This window comes from Physella acuta, unplaced genomic scaffold, assembly GCF_028476545.2.
Source record: "Physella acuta isolate Inbredline_101_S28 unplaced genomic scaffold, ASM2847654v3 ptg000896l, whole genome shotgun sequence".
Taxonomy (NCBI): domain Eukaryota; kingdom Metazoa; phylum Mollusca; class Gastropoda; family Physidae; genus Physella; species Physella acuta.
The window spans coordinates 302,376-319,000 of NW_026732413.1; the positions used below are offsets into that span (position 1 = coordinate 302,376).

Genomic DNA, 16,625 nt, shown 5'->3' on the forward strand with positions numbered 1-16,625 from the left:
ATTTTGTTTACAAAGCATTCCCCCACTGACGTTAATTGGGCTATCTTGTGTTTTCTATGTATTTTTGGTGTGATGTATGATGCACCGAGTATCAAACTATATCCAATAAAATGACAATTAAAATACTTCAAAACAGATAAAGTGGTCCATAGTTACATCGATATTCAGTCACCTGTCAGAGGACTTTGGTGATTTTAATAGTTTTTAATTGTGTTATTGATGGACAGGTTTGTTATAACCTCTTGAATCAGCTGCGAGTCATTTTCTTTAAATATGCCTCAGGTGCAGATGTTAATATTTGCGTTTGACACTTTTTTGTGTGTATTGTACAAGAATCGCGTTTATTTAGTGACTTATTATTATTGAGTTATGCTGTGGCTTTGTGAGAGGATGTAGGGAAAAAAGTTACAGACAGGAGGGTGTAGTGTATGTGCTTTTCTGTCATCTTGGGGACGGCGTGGCCAAGAAATAGAGCTAACCCCGGACCCCCTGAGTCCACCCAGCTCAGATGGGTACCTGACTCACGTTACGGAAAGGCGGCTGGGTATAGTGCTGAGCTCGCTATCCCCTTATATTCAGTGGTCATTGAAACAGATAAACTCATCCTCATCTACCCTATATGTTTTGGGCACGAACGGGAATGTATTATAATTTCTGCCATCTTAATATGCTTTTAGACAGAAACACACACACACACACATATACAGTAGCGTAGCGAGGGGGGGGGGGGCGGGGGGGGGACATATGTCCCCGGGCGCCGAGCTTAGGGGGCGCCAAAATGGGTTGGAAAAATAAATTGAAAGGTTGAGAAGGGTGCAAATTGAAAGTTTGAGGGGGGGGGGGGTGCAAGTCAAAATCTCGAGGGGGGGGGGGGTGCAAATCGAAAAGTTTGTCCCCGGGCGCCGGGAAGGGTCGCTACGCCTCTGCATATATATATATATATATATATATATATATATATATATATATATATATATATATATATATATATATATATATATATATATATATATATATTTATATATATAGGCCATATACATATAAAACTACGTATATATATATATATATATATATATATATATATATATATATATATATATATATATATATATATATATATATATATATACATATATGTGTGTGTGTGTGTGTGTATTAAGGCGTGTGTGTATTAAGGCGTGTGTGCATGCTTGTGCTGTGTGTTTGTGCGTTCTTGTGTGTGCATGCGAGCATGCGTAATTGTATGTGTGTGTGTATGTTCGTGTGCGTTCCCGTGTGTGCACGTATGTGTGAGTCTGTATGAGTGTGTATACCCCATCTTATCCGTTAAGCAAATACCAGCTCTGCTTTGCAATCAAAGCGGCGAAAACTATCGACCAACAGCTCTGAGTTTGACGGCCATAAATGTATGAACGTATGGTATGACATGCAACTCGCTGTGCGTGAAATCAGCTTTAAAATAACCCCGTGTGAGTGGGCAGACTAAACGTTGACACGTTCGATATTTTTCTTACACTCACATCAAAGACCTGAGACGTTGAGCAAGACATGTTTGAGCTAGTTATTGACGCACATCATTGTGTGCAGCTGGATTTTTTCCAGCGTTGGGAGAACGTACAGACAGCAACGCACAAGGCGGGGGAGGGGGACCGCAGCGTGTGATACCATCAAAGTGGATGACACCAAAAAAAATTGTTTGTTATAAGAGCATCGGTTTTTATCCAATTAATTAACACTGGATGACTAAATGATATTACATGGAAAGGTGTGACACCAAATTAGCATATAGTGTTTTAGTACATTATAGATTCTACTAGGCATGCTGCCCAGCTTCGCTTAGGCTTTCGAAAACATTGAGAATTTGAATGCTTAATTAATTCGCCCATATAAGGCGCCGGTCAGTCGTTGTCAGTTTTGACCCCCTCATCGTAGACTTTTCGGCCAACCGGCCCCCGTGTTCTGTCGCCCCAAGGCAAGATCCTGCCAAATTTGAATCGCCTGCGGCGCCGGGAAGTGCCCTATCGGGCACCCGACAACTTAGCTTTATAGATCATCTAGATCTAGATCTAGAATCTCTAGATCTATATGATCTAGAATCTCTAGATCTAGATGATCTAGAATATCTAGATCTAGATCAATATCTAGATCTAGAATCTCTAGATCTAGAATCCAAAAAGATAAAATAATTTTTTTAAGTTTAGGCAGAGAAAATCGTATTGTATACATTCCATAGCGTACATAGCTCTAAATCATATTTGAATGAAAATGTCATTTCTTTTTATTCTAAACTCGGAAGATGACGTCATCAGTTTCGTGCTCTTTTTTTAGTGTAAACAATAAGCGACGTCACTGTTAAATGCGTTCTTGTCCCAAGTTTAAACACTTTTCCGGTTGCATAAATAATACTGTTTCTCTACATTCGAATACGCCTTTATTTTTTATTTTTCTTCTTTAAATAAAATTGTGGTTATACATTTAAAACATCTAACATATTATTTTCAACAAAAGTCCGTATAAAGGTATCCATATATCGCTGCCGATTCTGACGTGATGTCCGGCGAAAATATTTTGCGGACAGACAGACAGAGAGAGAGAGAGAGAGAGAGAAGAGCGCACATGGCCTTTTATATATTAGGACATGACGCCTAGATGTTGGAGGAGGAGGAGGGTTGGTGACACCCTATGGTACCACACCAGTTGTCACTAAATACGGGGAAAACAAAATTGCTACAAGTTGTGGGAGCTGTCCACCCACCCACACACCACCACCACCCCTGGCACAGCCATTTTCCCAAATTACTTAATGACTGAGATTTTATTGAAAGCGGGACATGTTGACTTGAAAGGCGTGTCATAAATTGTTTTTAATAGTTAAAAAATATACTAAAAATTTGAAAGAAACAATAAATATATTTTCTGACGAATTCGGAACAATTAAGCAATGACGGTTCAAGTTTTTATATATTAAAGGCAGCTTAAGCTACTCAGGGAGAATATTAATACGGTTCTTGAATTATCATACCTCTAATTAATGTATGTGTTTACAAATAGGATTTGTGTCTTTGTTAGGCAAAACCACAATCATGGTCGCCATGACACATCATACCCCCTAAACCCACTCCCCCCCCCACCCCCCTCCTTAATCCACTCATTTCTCTAACACCCCCCCCCCCCCAATGTGAATTAACTGCTGTCTATTTGAGACAATGCGCACCCTTTTGTTCGCGTGTAGCTGCTGGAAAGTCACAATGCTCTAACGATTTTCTGTCAGCAATTGGTTTCTCTAGCTCATAAAGAAAACCCTAAGCTAACTATTACTTGTATATCTACTTTTAAATCAGAGTTTGCATGGTGGGCGCTAAAACAAAGCTAGTAATCGCAGGTGTTAATTGATTACTTTTTATTTTTGTGACCCTCCCACGTGAAATGGTCATATTTTTACAAACTTATACCTGGGTCCTGGAAATTGTGCGTTTGTAAACAAATTGTGTCACTTAGTTCTGACCCGTTTCTACCGAACATATTTCTTTCAAACCTAACACATGAGCAATCTCCGATATATCACAATGTCACCCTAATTGGATGTTACGTAAGACGGGCGTCCAAAAATTATGTCATAATCATAGACGGTTTTTAAACTTTTGTGACGTGGAGGAGAGGGGTTAAGAAAGTCTGCTGGCAGACTTAAAATTTTCAAAAGTTGGCTATTTTGTTAACTGAATTTTGCCATTCTTTAAAGAATATTTTTGTGAATTGCAATACAATACACATTCTTTTTTTTTTCGACTTTTTCGGTATTAAATACCAATTATCGATGTTTTCGGAAAAATCAACCTAGCTATAAACAAACAAAAAAAACAACAAAAAATCATTTGATCAAAAATTGTAATACTAACTGTATTTGTAATATTTCCATTTTGTTTGGTTATTTTCCTTTATGCATAGAAACAGTTGTTTTTTTTTTATGAAAGAGACAGAGTTAGCAGAATTAATTTAAAGGGGGGGGGGTGTCCTCCGTGACTGTAAGTTTATCAGTTTAATGACTGGACTGCATTTTGGTAATGAGGTACGGGATATGTTAGATTCATTTTTCTCACTTGCGATACGTTTGACACGCCAATATCCAATACCCAAACGCGTTTATGGTTACATTTAACTATCAGTCTCCGTTATTAGACGTATTTCCAAGGTAGACAACCAGTGCTATTGAAATGGCTGAGTAGTGAACAACACTGATAATAAAAGTAGCTGCCCTTAGAAATCATGTTGAAAATTAAATAGGCCTACAGCTCAGAATTAACTTATTTATAACGTGCTCGAAAAGTATTGGCAACTAATAAATTTAAAAACGTATGAAGTGGCAGTTGATCGATGTGTATGCTGCAGGGGTACATAAGCCTAATTGACACACACATCAAATCACCGGGTAAAACGTTAAAAAGTGGTGTTGTAAATATGAGTAAGTGTGTAGCCCCGACCTTAATGATTCACTAGCGCTTTTAAAAACATTGTAGTTTTTTTGCCAAAAGACATGAAATGTGCTGGATAAACTTCTTGAGGAAAAACCAATTGATAGTATCAGTATCAATACTTTTTAAACTGATCAGCAGTATGTTTTCCTAGCAACAATCACATATACTGATACAGTCTAGGGTTACCATAATGTTATCAATGACTCCTGATCAATGACTCCTGATTTTCTGCTAAGAGCTTACACCAAAATCTTACATTTTAGAAATGGGTTCTAAACAGGCTCATATTAAATTAACCATCATTTTAATGCTGAATTTTATATTATAAATAAAAAGTCACAATATATTCTTTTCGTTTTAAAAAAACAATATTTTATTGGTATAAAACTAGACTGACATATTCACATAAACATCGCCATTTTGGAGTGTCATAAAAGTTGTTAAAGAAGTCAGTCCAACTTTATGAAAAATACTCTTGATGTAGAACAAGAGCAAAGCTTGCCCTTGCTCTAATGTTTATCATTTTACATCTTCAGGAGCAGTGAGTTACAGCCAGTAGGATTTTTGCTTGAAAATAGACAGCTGCCATTCAAGATTTCTCAACTAGCACGATTGATAATGTACAAAAAACCTTTTTAAACATTTTTTTCATTAATGCGGAAAAAGACACTAAAATATTTTCTACTTCTTACTGAAGGTATGTCAGACATTTGAAAACGCTTTTTGTTACATTATTACTACACATGAAACATGATTCTCTGCAAGCTTTGGGGTAACAATAGAAAAACTGGATGTAATGTAACATGTACACATAGGACTCCCACATTGAGAATTGAGCCAAAATTTGTGGTATACAGCTGAGGTACTTCTCTTACAAAAATGATTACACTTACAGCAAGAGAATGTTCCTATAACCTGTTGAACATGTAGCTCTCAACAACAATAACAAATTCATCGGCTTGCTATGTTAACAAAATTGCAAAAACGCTGATGTCACTAATCAACAATTCATTGATATTTCACTTATTTTCAGTCTTATTTGAGTTAAAAAATGCATTTTGAAATTAGTGTGGTTTAAAATTCATTTACTACCCAACTGAATTATTCAGCTATGATTTTGGTAAAAATTCTATTTGATTTGCAAAATTTTAAACAATGTGTTTATCATTTACAATATAATAATTTATAAGCAAAATAGAATGAATTCCACTTCAAGCAGACAAGTTCCCTTGGTAATAATTTAAAATAGGTATTTTATTTTCAGATGTTCATCACTTTATGATGTTAATATCATTTACTGTGGACTTAACAGAACAAAATCATGAATTTGTGCCCTGGGATCCATTATCTGCTGTTGTGTCGTACTCCCCATAGCCAGAACCATTGGTGACATTGGCAGCACTGGCAGCAAAGGGCCCTAGTCCATACAGGTGACCAGAATATTTCTCTCTTTCAATATTGTTCTCAAAGTAGAGCTGAAAAAATTAAAATATAAAACTAAGTTAATTTTGCATAAATCTGATATATTACACTTTAAAAGTAGGGCAACTGTTACTAGGATCTTATTCAAATGGACAAAAAGAGTACTTTCAAATTTGACACATCCATTTTTGTTATTAGTTAATTTATTTTTTACAGCCTTAATATAATTTGTAGCAACTGGTATAGTCATATTGTCAGAAATGTCTAATTTTAACTCTGAATCAAATTGTTTTAATAGTGATTATCATTCATTTGTTAACTTGACTATCTACCCTGAAACGTAACACTGTATAAAGTTAGGATGTTATTGTAGTAAACAAATGAGCATTTATTTAAAACCAATTAATTAGCTTTAAAGTACCTCTCTCATTTTAAAGAAGGCCATTCCAGTGAGCAGACTATCACTTCCAGCTTGATGTTGGGGACCTACTCGTTTTATCTTCAAAAACAGAAAAAAAAAACATGCAAAATGTAATGGTCTCAGTAAAATTTGATTTCAAACCTTAAATATCTTGCGATTATTTTTATAAATTAGTATCAACATGAAAGTGCTCTAAAAACTACCTTTAGTCCTGATCAGATTATTTGCCATGACTTACCTGTAGATAATCTGAGACTTCCTGTAATCCCCCTTTTAGATCTTTGCAAGATTTCATTAAGTACTTTACATCATAAATGTCAGGACAGTGTAATCGAAGTTTTGAAAAAAATTCTTCATCATCCTCCTCCAAGTCACTATTTTGTAACATTTTAATGAAGTAGCCAAAATCATAACCACTGAAATAAACAAAAGTTGAGCTTCTTTTTAAAATTTAAATAGAATTTGTATACATCTTACACATTATTTGCTATTAACTGAACAACTGTTGAAACTATACATTATAAGGCTTTGTAGTGTCTGCCTCTGGCTAATTGAACATTTTTGTTTTTACACAAGCTTATACTACCTCTATATCTATACTAAACATGTAAGCAGCCTCCTGCTAACATTGGACTATTTATTTAGTATGTTTCTCTAAAACTAACTTCTAAACATTTATTTTTACCCATCTCTTGAAATATTACATTGAATATAAAAAAAAAGCTACCTGTGAAATGATAAAAAAACGTTTGGCTGAAGAACAACACCAGCGCCAATTAATTCTGCAGCAAAGTCAAATGGATCCATACCATCTCTCTCATGTCGCTCAAATTGTATACCTGATTTGCGGAGCAGTTCAATTGATTCTTGTGCATACATGTCATCACTGTTAAAAAAACAAAGCGTAAGTTAAAATAACTAGCCATGTTACAATTCAAATTATTTTTAATCATAAAAAAACTTGCTAATCAAAATCCTTTTAAAAAGTTAAAACAAAGTTAAATCCTACATAAAATTGATTAAATCTTACTGATAGTGTGTTTAGATATATTGCTTATTTTTAAACTTAAAGTTTGAGTTAGATTTATATTATGTTGAGTTATGGAGAAATACCCTTGCCAAGGTGGCCATAAAGACAAGCTTTAATATTTGTTTAATATAAACAACTTAATATTTGACATTATTAACCAATCGACAAAGAATATTGTTTTTACCCTAGACAAAACTTAAAATTGAACTGCCATGTTGAGATTGGTTGTGCTCTATTTCCATCCTCATCAAAAAAAGTAAATCCAATTTGTATGATCTTTAATAGATTTACATTGCATTTCATTTGGTGATATGTGTATTCTTGAGTTGAGCGGAACTCTCCAATAGGTCTTGCTACAACACCTGGAAATTCTGTATCCTATAAAAGTTCATTAAGTTTTTTAACATAATAATCCCATGCTCTTAAAATCGAATCTTTAAAATAATGAAACTTTAAGAAGTTCATAAAACCAAAAAAATATTTTTTAACATTACCATAACAAATCTTCAAGATAACTAATAAAATTAATAGAAAGAAGATAAATGCTTTGTATTTTATTTATACCATTGCAATATATCTATGGGTTTTGACAACACGGCTGATGTTCCGTAACTCTTCCTCCATGTTAGATGCCCAAACATCTCGTATTCCATGATCCTCTAACACTGCAGGCATGGTTCTATGTAAAGCTACTTTCCAATATACATATAGTTTAAGTATGTTTCATCAGTGAGTTTAATCTGAGGAACATAAATTTATATTGAACATCAATCAGTAACACAATGCTTTTCAAAAAGAGCTATACTCTTGTACATGATTGATAGTTTAAGATGTAATTATTGAGCATAATTATGTTGAATAATGTTCATATAGGCCTTTTTCAATAATTTATTGGCTTTATAAAGCCTTATTGGACTAAATAATTAATGATCACACAATTAATTTAATTGTTTGTGAGCATACCAACCACCACATTAAAAGCAGAATTCCATTTATTGATTTCTATTAGACAGCATCTAAAAAGTATCATATTGAGTAAGTTTTTGATTTAGTAACAAAATCTCTAGATTTTGTTTACTAAATTACTTAATTTAATATTTATTGTAACTGACATGCACGACACACCTCTACATGACAACACATGTTAAATCACTCTTACGTTTGAAGCAAAGGCAAACCACAAATCCGGTTTTCGACTTTTTAATTGGCTATGCACCAGAGTTCCTCACTAGTGATCACCAAATAGAGGTCACGTGGTATAAAAAAATTAATAAATTTGGTTGTCATTCAAATGTAGTGTTTTATAAAAAAGTGGTTTGCAATATTTGACCAGGGATCAGCAGCCTTTTGAGACGGAAGAGCCAAAAGTTACAATCTACAAAATTTTCCAATTTTTAAAGAGCTAGTAACATTTGTATGTGCACTTCGATTGTGGAAAGCATGGAACCATTGCCACGTGGCTGGCAACAGCACAGTTGTGGGGCTGAGCCTAATGCCTAGCGGCTGACATTATTACCGACCCTGCCATAGACTGATAAACCTAATAGTTCTACAGACTCATTTTTGTACTCCCCTGGTTGATTTTTAAAAGTTCTATTATTTTTAATGATGACAACTTTTAAATTTAGCCTTCACTATGCAAAGCAAAATATAAAATGCTTTTCTGGCATATTTAGCCCTGCCACCTATAGCGTGTTTTTATAACGTGAAAACACGCTATTTTGCTCGTGGTAAACATTTTTAAAAGTAATTCTCAGAAGGTCTCTGGAACTACGACAAAAAATCATTGGAAGTCATGTATCCAGTCTGTACGCCATATTGTTGTTTGCAACCAGCCACACCTCCAGGGTAGCGAGCAATACTATTAAATTAAGTCTATTAATTACACCAGCAAAAAATACACTTCATTCAGTAATCAAAACATTTCAAGTCCTAACCGCCAACTCACATAGCTTCCCCTTGCATTCATCTAGTTGGTCCCCTGAACATTTCATTTACCCCAATTATATAATAAAGTTGAAAAATGCACCGCAGTCTAGGCCTATCCTTTATTGTAAATCAAATGTATCATCTATTCTTGAAGAAAAATTCACTTCATACTTCATAATAAAACAACATTTTTAAAAGTAAAGTTTAGTAAAGTAGGTCTATTACGTATTAGTCTATTGAAATGAGAATTTATTTTTTAATTAGACCTAGGGTAAAACTCCATTTTAGCGTATTTTATTCGGCGCTTTAAGTTCACCTCCTAGAGTCCTAGAGTATAGACTCTAGAGGCGGCTAGTCCATGTTTTCAAAATTCAAGACGTCTGTAGTTTCAATTTGTAAAGTTGTTCGTGGTGGTTGTTTAATTGAAAATTTTAGAGCAATGTGAAAAGTATTATTTATTCAAAAATATATTAAAAGACATTTCGTATTATGTATTTAAAATTAAGAACTTGTAAAGCTACGTACCAGAATGGAATATTGTTTTGAATCGGCTTTCAAGTCGAAATTTTATCCTTCCGTCCACTCCAAACTCGGTGCTTAGGCTAGGCCTAATCAATGTCTTGTAGCTCTTCTGGGCGAAAAGCTATTATAAGCTTAAAAACTTAAAATTTCGGATGAGAAAACAAGAAAAACAAAGAATAGCTCTATAAATTTTAATGGGACTTTATGGTTATGCTCAGTGTTTGCAATTGACTTAGGGGTCATCCATAAATGACGTCACGCTTTTTTTGACGATTTTTACCTCCCCCCCTCCGTCACACGTCGTCACAAAAAGCCATTTTCTATAGCCCTGGAAGTGCCAACGCATCTACTATTACATGATAATATACAAGAAAGTGGAGATAACTTCCGCTTTATTTATTTTTAAAGAAAAGCGCATCAATAAAATATGTTGGTAACCTCTGGGTTACGGTAGTTTATCTCAACCTTGCTGTTCACCCCGCCGTGCGATTCTTCTTGCATGAAAAGGTTAATCTTCCCTATCGACCGACCCAGTAGCGTACGCAGGGGTGGAGCAGGGGGAGCGGCCGCTCCCCCTCTGGCCATTTTCAGCAAAGTGGCGCCTTTTTGGAAACTTTTTAAACTCAAAGTATTAAACAATGATATTTGTTAAAAAAGATTTCTTTTCATGCAGCAATTAAGCATTATTGTAATAGTCTAGTGGTGTCTACGTTTACAACGCGTATTAACAGCTGCATCAGTTTGCCATTCTAAAAATAACCATTACGATGCATTACAATGTTTAAAAAACCTCTACGGTAGTACCACTTGGCAAGAGGGGTGTTAAGTTTAAGGCAACTGTATAATGTATTTGAATTAGAAAATGTTATACATAAAACTTCACACATAATTATTTTATATATACAGTTTGAATCGTGTGATTGATTTTTATAAAAAATTACAATACAGAAACAAATACAACTGATGTGACACCTCTATTTAAATTTACTTATGAGCAAACTGCGTAGTGGTGTTGGGAAATTTTGACAAGGTCAACAACGTCATCACGATGAGGTAGTAGTATTCTTACAGTTTGGGCGATAGTGATTACGATTACAAATTATATGAAACAGTTACAACCCCCTCCCCCATGGACCCCTCTGTAAAAAAATATTGTCATAATACCACTGCTACTTATTTAAATCTATTTCTGTAATATATATTTGTGTAATATATATATATATGTTTAAAACAGTCATCTAAAAACTGACGTTGTGTTCACTCTGAGTTGGTTATCTCCCCCCCCCCCCCCACACACACCTCACCACTACAATTGTGTAGAGCAGGGGTCTCCAACCTACGGCCCGCGGAGATACTTTTGTCCATGGAAAAAACGTTTGTTGGTTATGGCTGAGGAACTTTGTCCAGAAAAATCAAAGAAATACATAGAAGAAACTGGCCCCCGAACTGAAATTTGATAGTTAATGCAGCCCTCGGACTGAAAAGTTTGGTGACCCTTGGTGTAGAGCGACATTAATGTCACACCTAGGTATACACTTGGTTGGATAATTGACCTAAAGTGAACGGACAGTGGTGAATGAAGTTGAACCCCCCCCCCCCCCCAACCCACCCCGAAATGATCTGTTAAGTAGGCCTACATGTAGAAAAACGCGTAATGATGTACCAAAGTACCATGAACGTAAAACTCTGTGAATATTGTTTTTGCAATTACCAGTAAAAAGGTGTGTGATCAATGCAGTGATCTAACCCATACCTATCACTATGTTAAAAAATTATCTTTAAAAAACACAATGAAGCAGTAGTTAATTAAAATATATGATCTGAATTAAAACACTGATATTTAGTTAAATGTATGCTGTTATTCCGAATGCCATTCTATTATATCGAAAAGCGTGGTTTTATACCAACTCTGATTTTAAAAACTTTCAATATGTTGTGATACTTTAGCATTTATGATGACGATATATTAAATTCTGATTATAGACAAAAACATTTTATAAACACGAATAGTGTTAAACAATTTCATTATTTTCTTAAGTAATTATTTATTTGTTTTGACATTTATAATTAAATGTGTAGATATATACATATTTATATTAAGAGAGTGATTATTTCCCCTATTTCACTTGTCTAAAATAATTTCCCAGGAATTATTATGTAAGAATTTTTTTTTTACATGAATTACAAAACAGAGATTGATACAATTTTTGTTTTGTCGGCCTACATTGTGTGTTTTTTCTTATTTCTTCAGAGTGCTACTTTTAATTTATTTTATACCATAGCGAAGTAATGACATACAGCTAGTTATTATATATATATATATATATATATATATATAGGCCTATATATATATATATATATATATATATATATATATATATATATATATATATATATATATATATATATATATATATATATATATATATATATAATACACGTATATAGAACGTGTTAAAAATTCGGCGCCTTTTTTTGCTCTTTTCGCTCCCCTATAACGAAAACCTGGATACGCCTCTGGACCGACCCCTCTCCAAAGAATGATTAAAATGCATCTGTTTTTTTTTTTATTGTTTATGTAGTCCAACAGGTCTCGCTTATGAAAAAAAACGAGATGGAATTTATAATTATACGAGCCGACCCGCTGCGCATCATACGCCGCTATTTAGTTGTTTTTTTTTTTTTTTCTACTGTTCAGTAATTTATAATTTGTGAATTCGACAGTACCAATGCTGCCACTGAAAATATTTGCTTAAAAACACTAAACCCCCCCCCCCCCCCCCCATGTGAAAGCAGCCTCCTCTTAGTTACCTCCTCTAAGTTTAAAATCGTTTCAAACTAAATTATCTGCCCCTAATAGCCGTCATCAAACCCGTCTCTATGATTGTAATATGTAAACAGCGTGACCACAACTCACCAGACAATATGGGAGTGGGGTGGGGGTGGTAGTGATAGTGATAGAGAGAAAGAGAGGGGACTGCAAGGAGGCGCTTGCAGCTTGCTTTCTAACGGCTCCCAGAAGAGAATTATATATATAGATAGTAAACATTCACTTTTAATAGTGTCCGCCCCCCCCCCCCCCCCCCGAAAAATGTTGACTGCCCCCCCCCCCCCCCCCCCACCGGAGAAAAAAGTCTGGAAGAAACACTGCTTATCATTCGTGGTGAAGGAAGTATTAATAAGTTAATGGCATAATGATGGTGATGGGATCCCTAAATCAGCATCACATTAAGATGAATTATTTTAGTCAGGCATTTTAGCCTAAAAGTTTGTTCTATAAGTGGGTCGTTCTAATTGGCATCTAAGTTTTTTGTTTGTTATATTTTTAATTTTTATTCTTTATAAGGAGCTATCCATAAAGAACGTCACATGGACACGAGGGGAAGGAAGTTAAAGAAATGTTCCTTACTTAATTAGACCTAGATCTATGTACATTTTTAAAAAGAATATGTTGAAAAGCCAGTACTTCTGCGTTAAATTTGAGCTTATTTCACAAAAGGGGGTTAGGCTAAAAGAAGATTTAAGTCTTCGTATTATAGGTTTGAATTTTCGTGACGGTGCAACGTAACTGATGGGGATCAATAGAGTCACAAGGTGTGGGAGGGGTAGGGGTGTCGATCGCACCAGGGTACACCGTCCAAAGAGGAAGCATCAGCTTCGAGTATCATCCGACTTAGTGACGCCAGTGGCGTAGGCAGGGGGGGGGTTAGGGGTGTCATAACCCCCCCCCCCATAGACCCCTCGGTATATATATATATATATATATATATATATATATATATATATATATATATATATATATATATATATATATATATATATATAGTATGAGGGGGGGGGTGCAAATCGAAAGTTTGAGGGGTGGGGGGGGGGGGGGGGGGTGGGGGGTGGAAATCGAAAGTTTGAGGGGGTGCAGATCGAAAGTTTGTCCCCGGGTAAAAATTGGAACCCCCCTTGAGACGATCCTGGCTACGCCACTGAGTGACGCCGCTGTGAGAGACGCCGCTATCAGTTTGACTTCATTTTTTTTTTTTTGGAATTCTCTTAAATTATAGCCTACATACTAATACTAGTCTTCCGTGTACACTTCTATATAGAACTATAGACTATAACACAGTAGCGTAGCGAGGGGGGGGGGCGGGGGGGGGGACATATGTCCCCGGGCGCCGACCTTAGGGGCGCCAAAATGGGTTGGAAAAATAAATTGAAAGGATGAGGGGGGTGCAAATCGAAAGTTTGAGGGGGGGGTGCAAATGGAAATCTCGAGGGGTGGGGGTGGGTGCAAAAAGAAAGTTTGAAGGGGGGGGGGTGCAAATCGAAATCTCGAGGGGGGGGGGGTGCAAATCGAAAAGTTTGTCCCCGGGCGCCGGGAAGGGTCGCTACGCCTCTGCTATAAAATTACAATTTGGCATTTTAGACCAAACACCCATATATGACGTTAGATATTTTTATAGACCATCCCATATTATGTTACAAACTCAGACTTCATCTGAGGGGGGGGGGGGGAGAGGGGAAATGAGGGGGTGTTTATCGACTTCACGAGCTACTGTTTGTATTTTAAAGCAAATTATTTCAGTCGCAGCATTGGTAGTGTCGAATTCACAAATTATGAATTAACTAGGCATACTGCCTAGCTTCGCTTAGGTTTTCAAAAAAATGAGGAATTGAATGATTAATTAATAGGTGATTGGCTGCTATGTTAAATTCTTAGGGCCTAAATCTATACAGTGGGGTAATTTCATGTCACCCAATTATTGATGGAATATTCGCAAACTTATTACTCACACGGTTATTAGAACTGCAAGGGGTTTCTTAATAGTATCAATCAAATATTATAATAAATTACTTTCGTGATTAATTTTTAAAATTTCAGTACAATGCAAAACTTAATTTATAACAAAGTATTATGATTTTTGTTTTTTTTTCTTAAAAAGAGTATACAAAATGTTTAAAAATTATTACATTAAGATGTTACCTCCCCTATTCATAGACCAAATGACCAAATCGTGTATAATAAGAATCACTCGCGGTCAATTTTAGCCCTCGTCGAGGGTTTTAAGTCTGACCAAGAGTTTTTCCATACGGCGTAGTCATCTATAGAGGTGTATACAAAAAATTAGCCAGATGTAAAGAGGGTAAGTGCCCTAAAGTCCGTTTTGAAATTACCCTCTGTTTTTCCCATAAAATACAAAGATTATATAGGGAAAACGACTGGTCAGTTTTGACCCATTTAACGAATTTTGCCGGACATGTCGAGTTTTTTGTGACACCCCAAGGCATTCTCCTACCACCTCACAAAATTTCAAGGGGGGTCGTCGGAGGAAATTTTTTTTCGTAATAGAGCTCATATAAAGAGAATTTCACTCGCGGTCACTTTTCAGCCCTCGTCGAGGGCTTTGAGTGAAACCGACAGTTTTCCCTAAAGGTCAAGACATTGTCCTAAGAGTATGCAAAAAATTAGCCAGATATATTGAGTTTAAGTTCCCTAAAGTCTGCGTTGAAATGACCCTCTGTTTTTCCCATAAAATACAAAGATTATATAGGGAAATACAACTGGTCAGTTGTGACCCCTTTAACGAATTTTGCCGGACATGTCGAGTTTTTTGTGACACCCCAAGGCGTTCTCCTACCACCTCACAAAATTTCAAGGGGGGTCGTCGGAGGAAATTTTTTTTCGTAATAGAGCTCATACAAAGAGAATTTCACTCGCGGTCACTTTTCAGCCCTCGTCGAGGGCTTTGAGTGAAACCGACAGTTTTCCCTAAAGGTCAAGCCATTGTCCTAAGAGTATGCAAAAAATTAGCCAGATATACTGAGTTTAAGTACCCTAAAGTCTGCGTTGAAATGACCCTCTGTTTTCCCATAAAATACAAAGATTATATAGGGAAACACAACTGGTCAGTTTTGACCCCTTTACGAAGTTTTCCCAGAAATGCCGAGTTTTCTGTGACACCCCAAGGCGTTCTCCTACCACCTCACAAAACTTCAAGGGGGGTCGTCGGAGGAAATTTTTTTTCGTAATATAGCCCATATAAGGCGCCGGTCTGTCGAGGTCAGTTTTGACCCCTTGTCCGTAGACTTTTCGGCAAACCTTCACCGGCCATCGTGTTCTATCGCCCCAAGGCAACATCGTGCCAAATTTGACGCGCCTGCGGTGCCGGGAAGTGCCCTATCGGGCACCCGACCACTTTGCTTTATATATATAAGATGAAAGTGGAAAATAATCTAAATAACGGTGTATGCTCCGCCGCGGGTATTCTCTAATCTTTATTATTATTATATGCCCATAATATTAATAAGGGCCATATGCCCTATAGGGTAAAGGAGGGCGTTAAGAGCCACACTTTTTAGCACCTGTACATTTTTAAAGATTTCTACTAATCTAAGAATTTTTTAGAATTGAAAATATGGCAAAATTATTCTAACATATCTTACACAATATAAAAATAATAAAAAAGTCTATTAAATATACTTTAAATGGGTTTAATTGAACATTTATTTTCATACCCCCAAAACCAGCATTTGGGGTGAAAGGAGCCGGGCAATGGGGCAATAAGTATTAGATCTATCTCCTAGTTTAGACTAACTCCGCAATAAAAATAATTAATTTCTAACCCCAAAATAGTTAATGCTGTGTACACACACTTTAACTGATACTAGCTATCACTAGGGCCCAATGGGCCCAGTCTACAATTGATACAATTGCAGGTGTACATAGGGCCTACAGTCTAGTAGTTTACAGTAGGCCCATTAGTTACTAGTATGCCTAGTGTGTAGCTAGTATACTAGTGTGTAGCTGTCCAGAGTTAACATTCTTGTATGTAAAAAG

General features: G+C 35.9%; 1 protein-coding gene across 1 annotated transcript; it reads right to left on the reverse strand.

Moving 5' to 3' along the window:
• Positions 1 to 4,822: 4,822 nt before the first annotated feature.
• On the reverse strand, positions 4,823 to 9,911 carry LOC131952953 (CCR4-NOT transcription complex subunit 7). The gene is made up of 7 exons (XM_059315895.1): positions 9,800 to 9,911; positions 7,910 to 8,085; positions 7,530 to 7,723; positions 7,043 to 7,201; positions 6,554 to 6,731; positions 6,316 to 6,393; positions 4,823 to 5,947 (listed from the first exon to the last, which is right to left on the reverse strand). Exons 2-7 carry the CDS (start codon positions 8,018 to 8,020, stop codon positions 5,792 to 5,794), a joined length of 876 nt encoding a protein of 291 aa, XP_059171878.1. The 5' UTR covers positions 8,021 to 8,085; positions 9,800 to 9,911; the 3' UTR covers positions 4,823 to 5,791.
• Between the last annotated feature and the right edge of the window lie 6,714 nt (positions 9,912 to 16,625).

Bases quoted from the DNA above. Each gene is read 5' to 3' on its own strand.
- LOC131952953 (XM_059315895.1), bottom strand. From the start codon at position 8,020: ATGCCTGCAGTGTTAGAGGATCATGGAATACGAGATGTTTGGGCATCT. The intron at 6,732-7,042 runs GTAGCTTTTTTT...TGTTTATTTCAG, and splicing joins GTTTTTTTATCATTTCACAG to TGGTTATGATTTTGGCTACT. The intron at 5,948-6,315 runs GTACTTTAAAGC...TAATTTTTTCAG, and splicing joins CCTTCTTTAAAATGAGAGAG to CTCTACTTTGAGAACAATAT.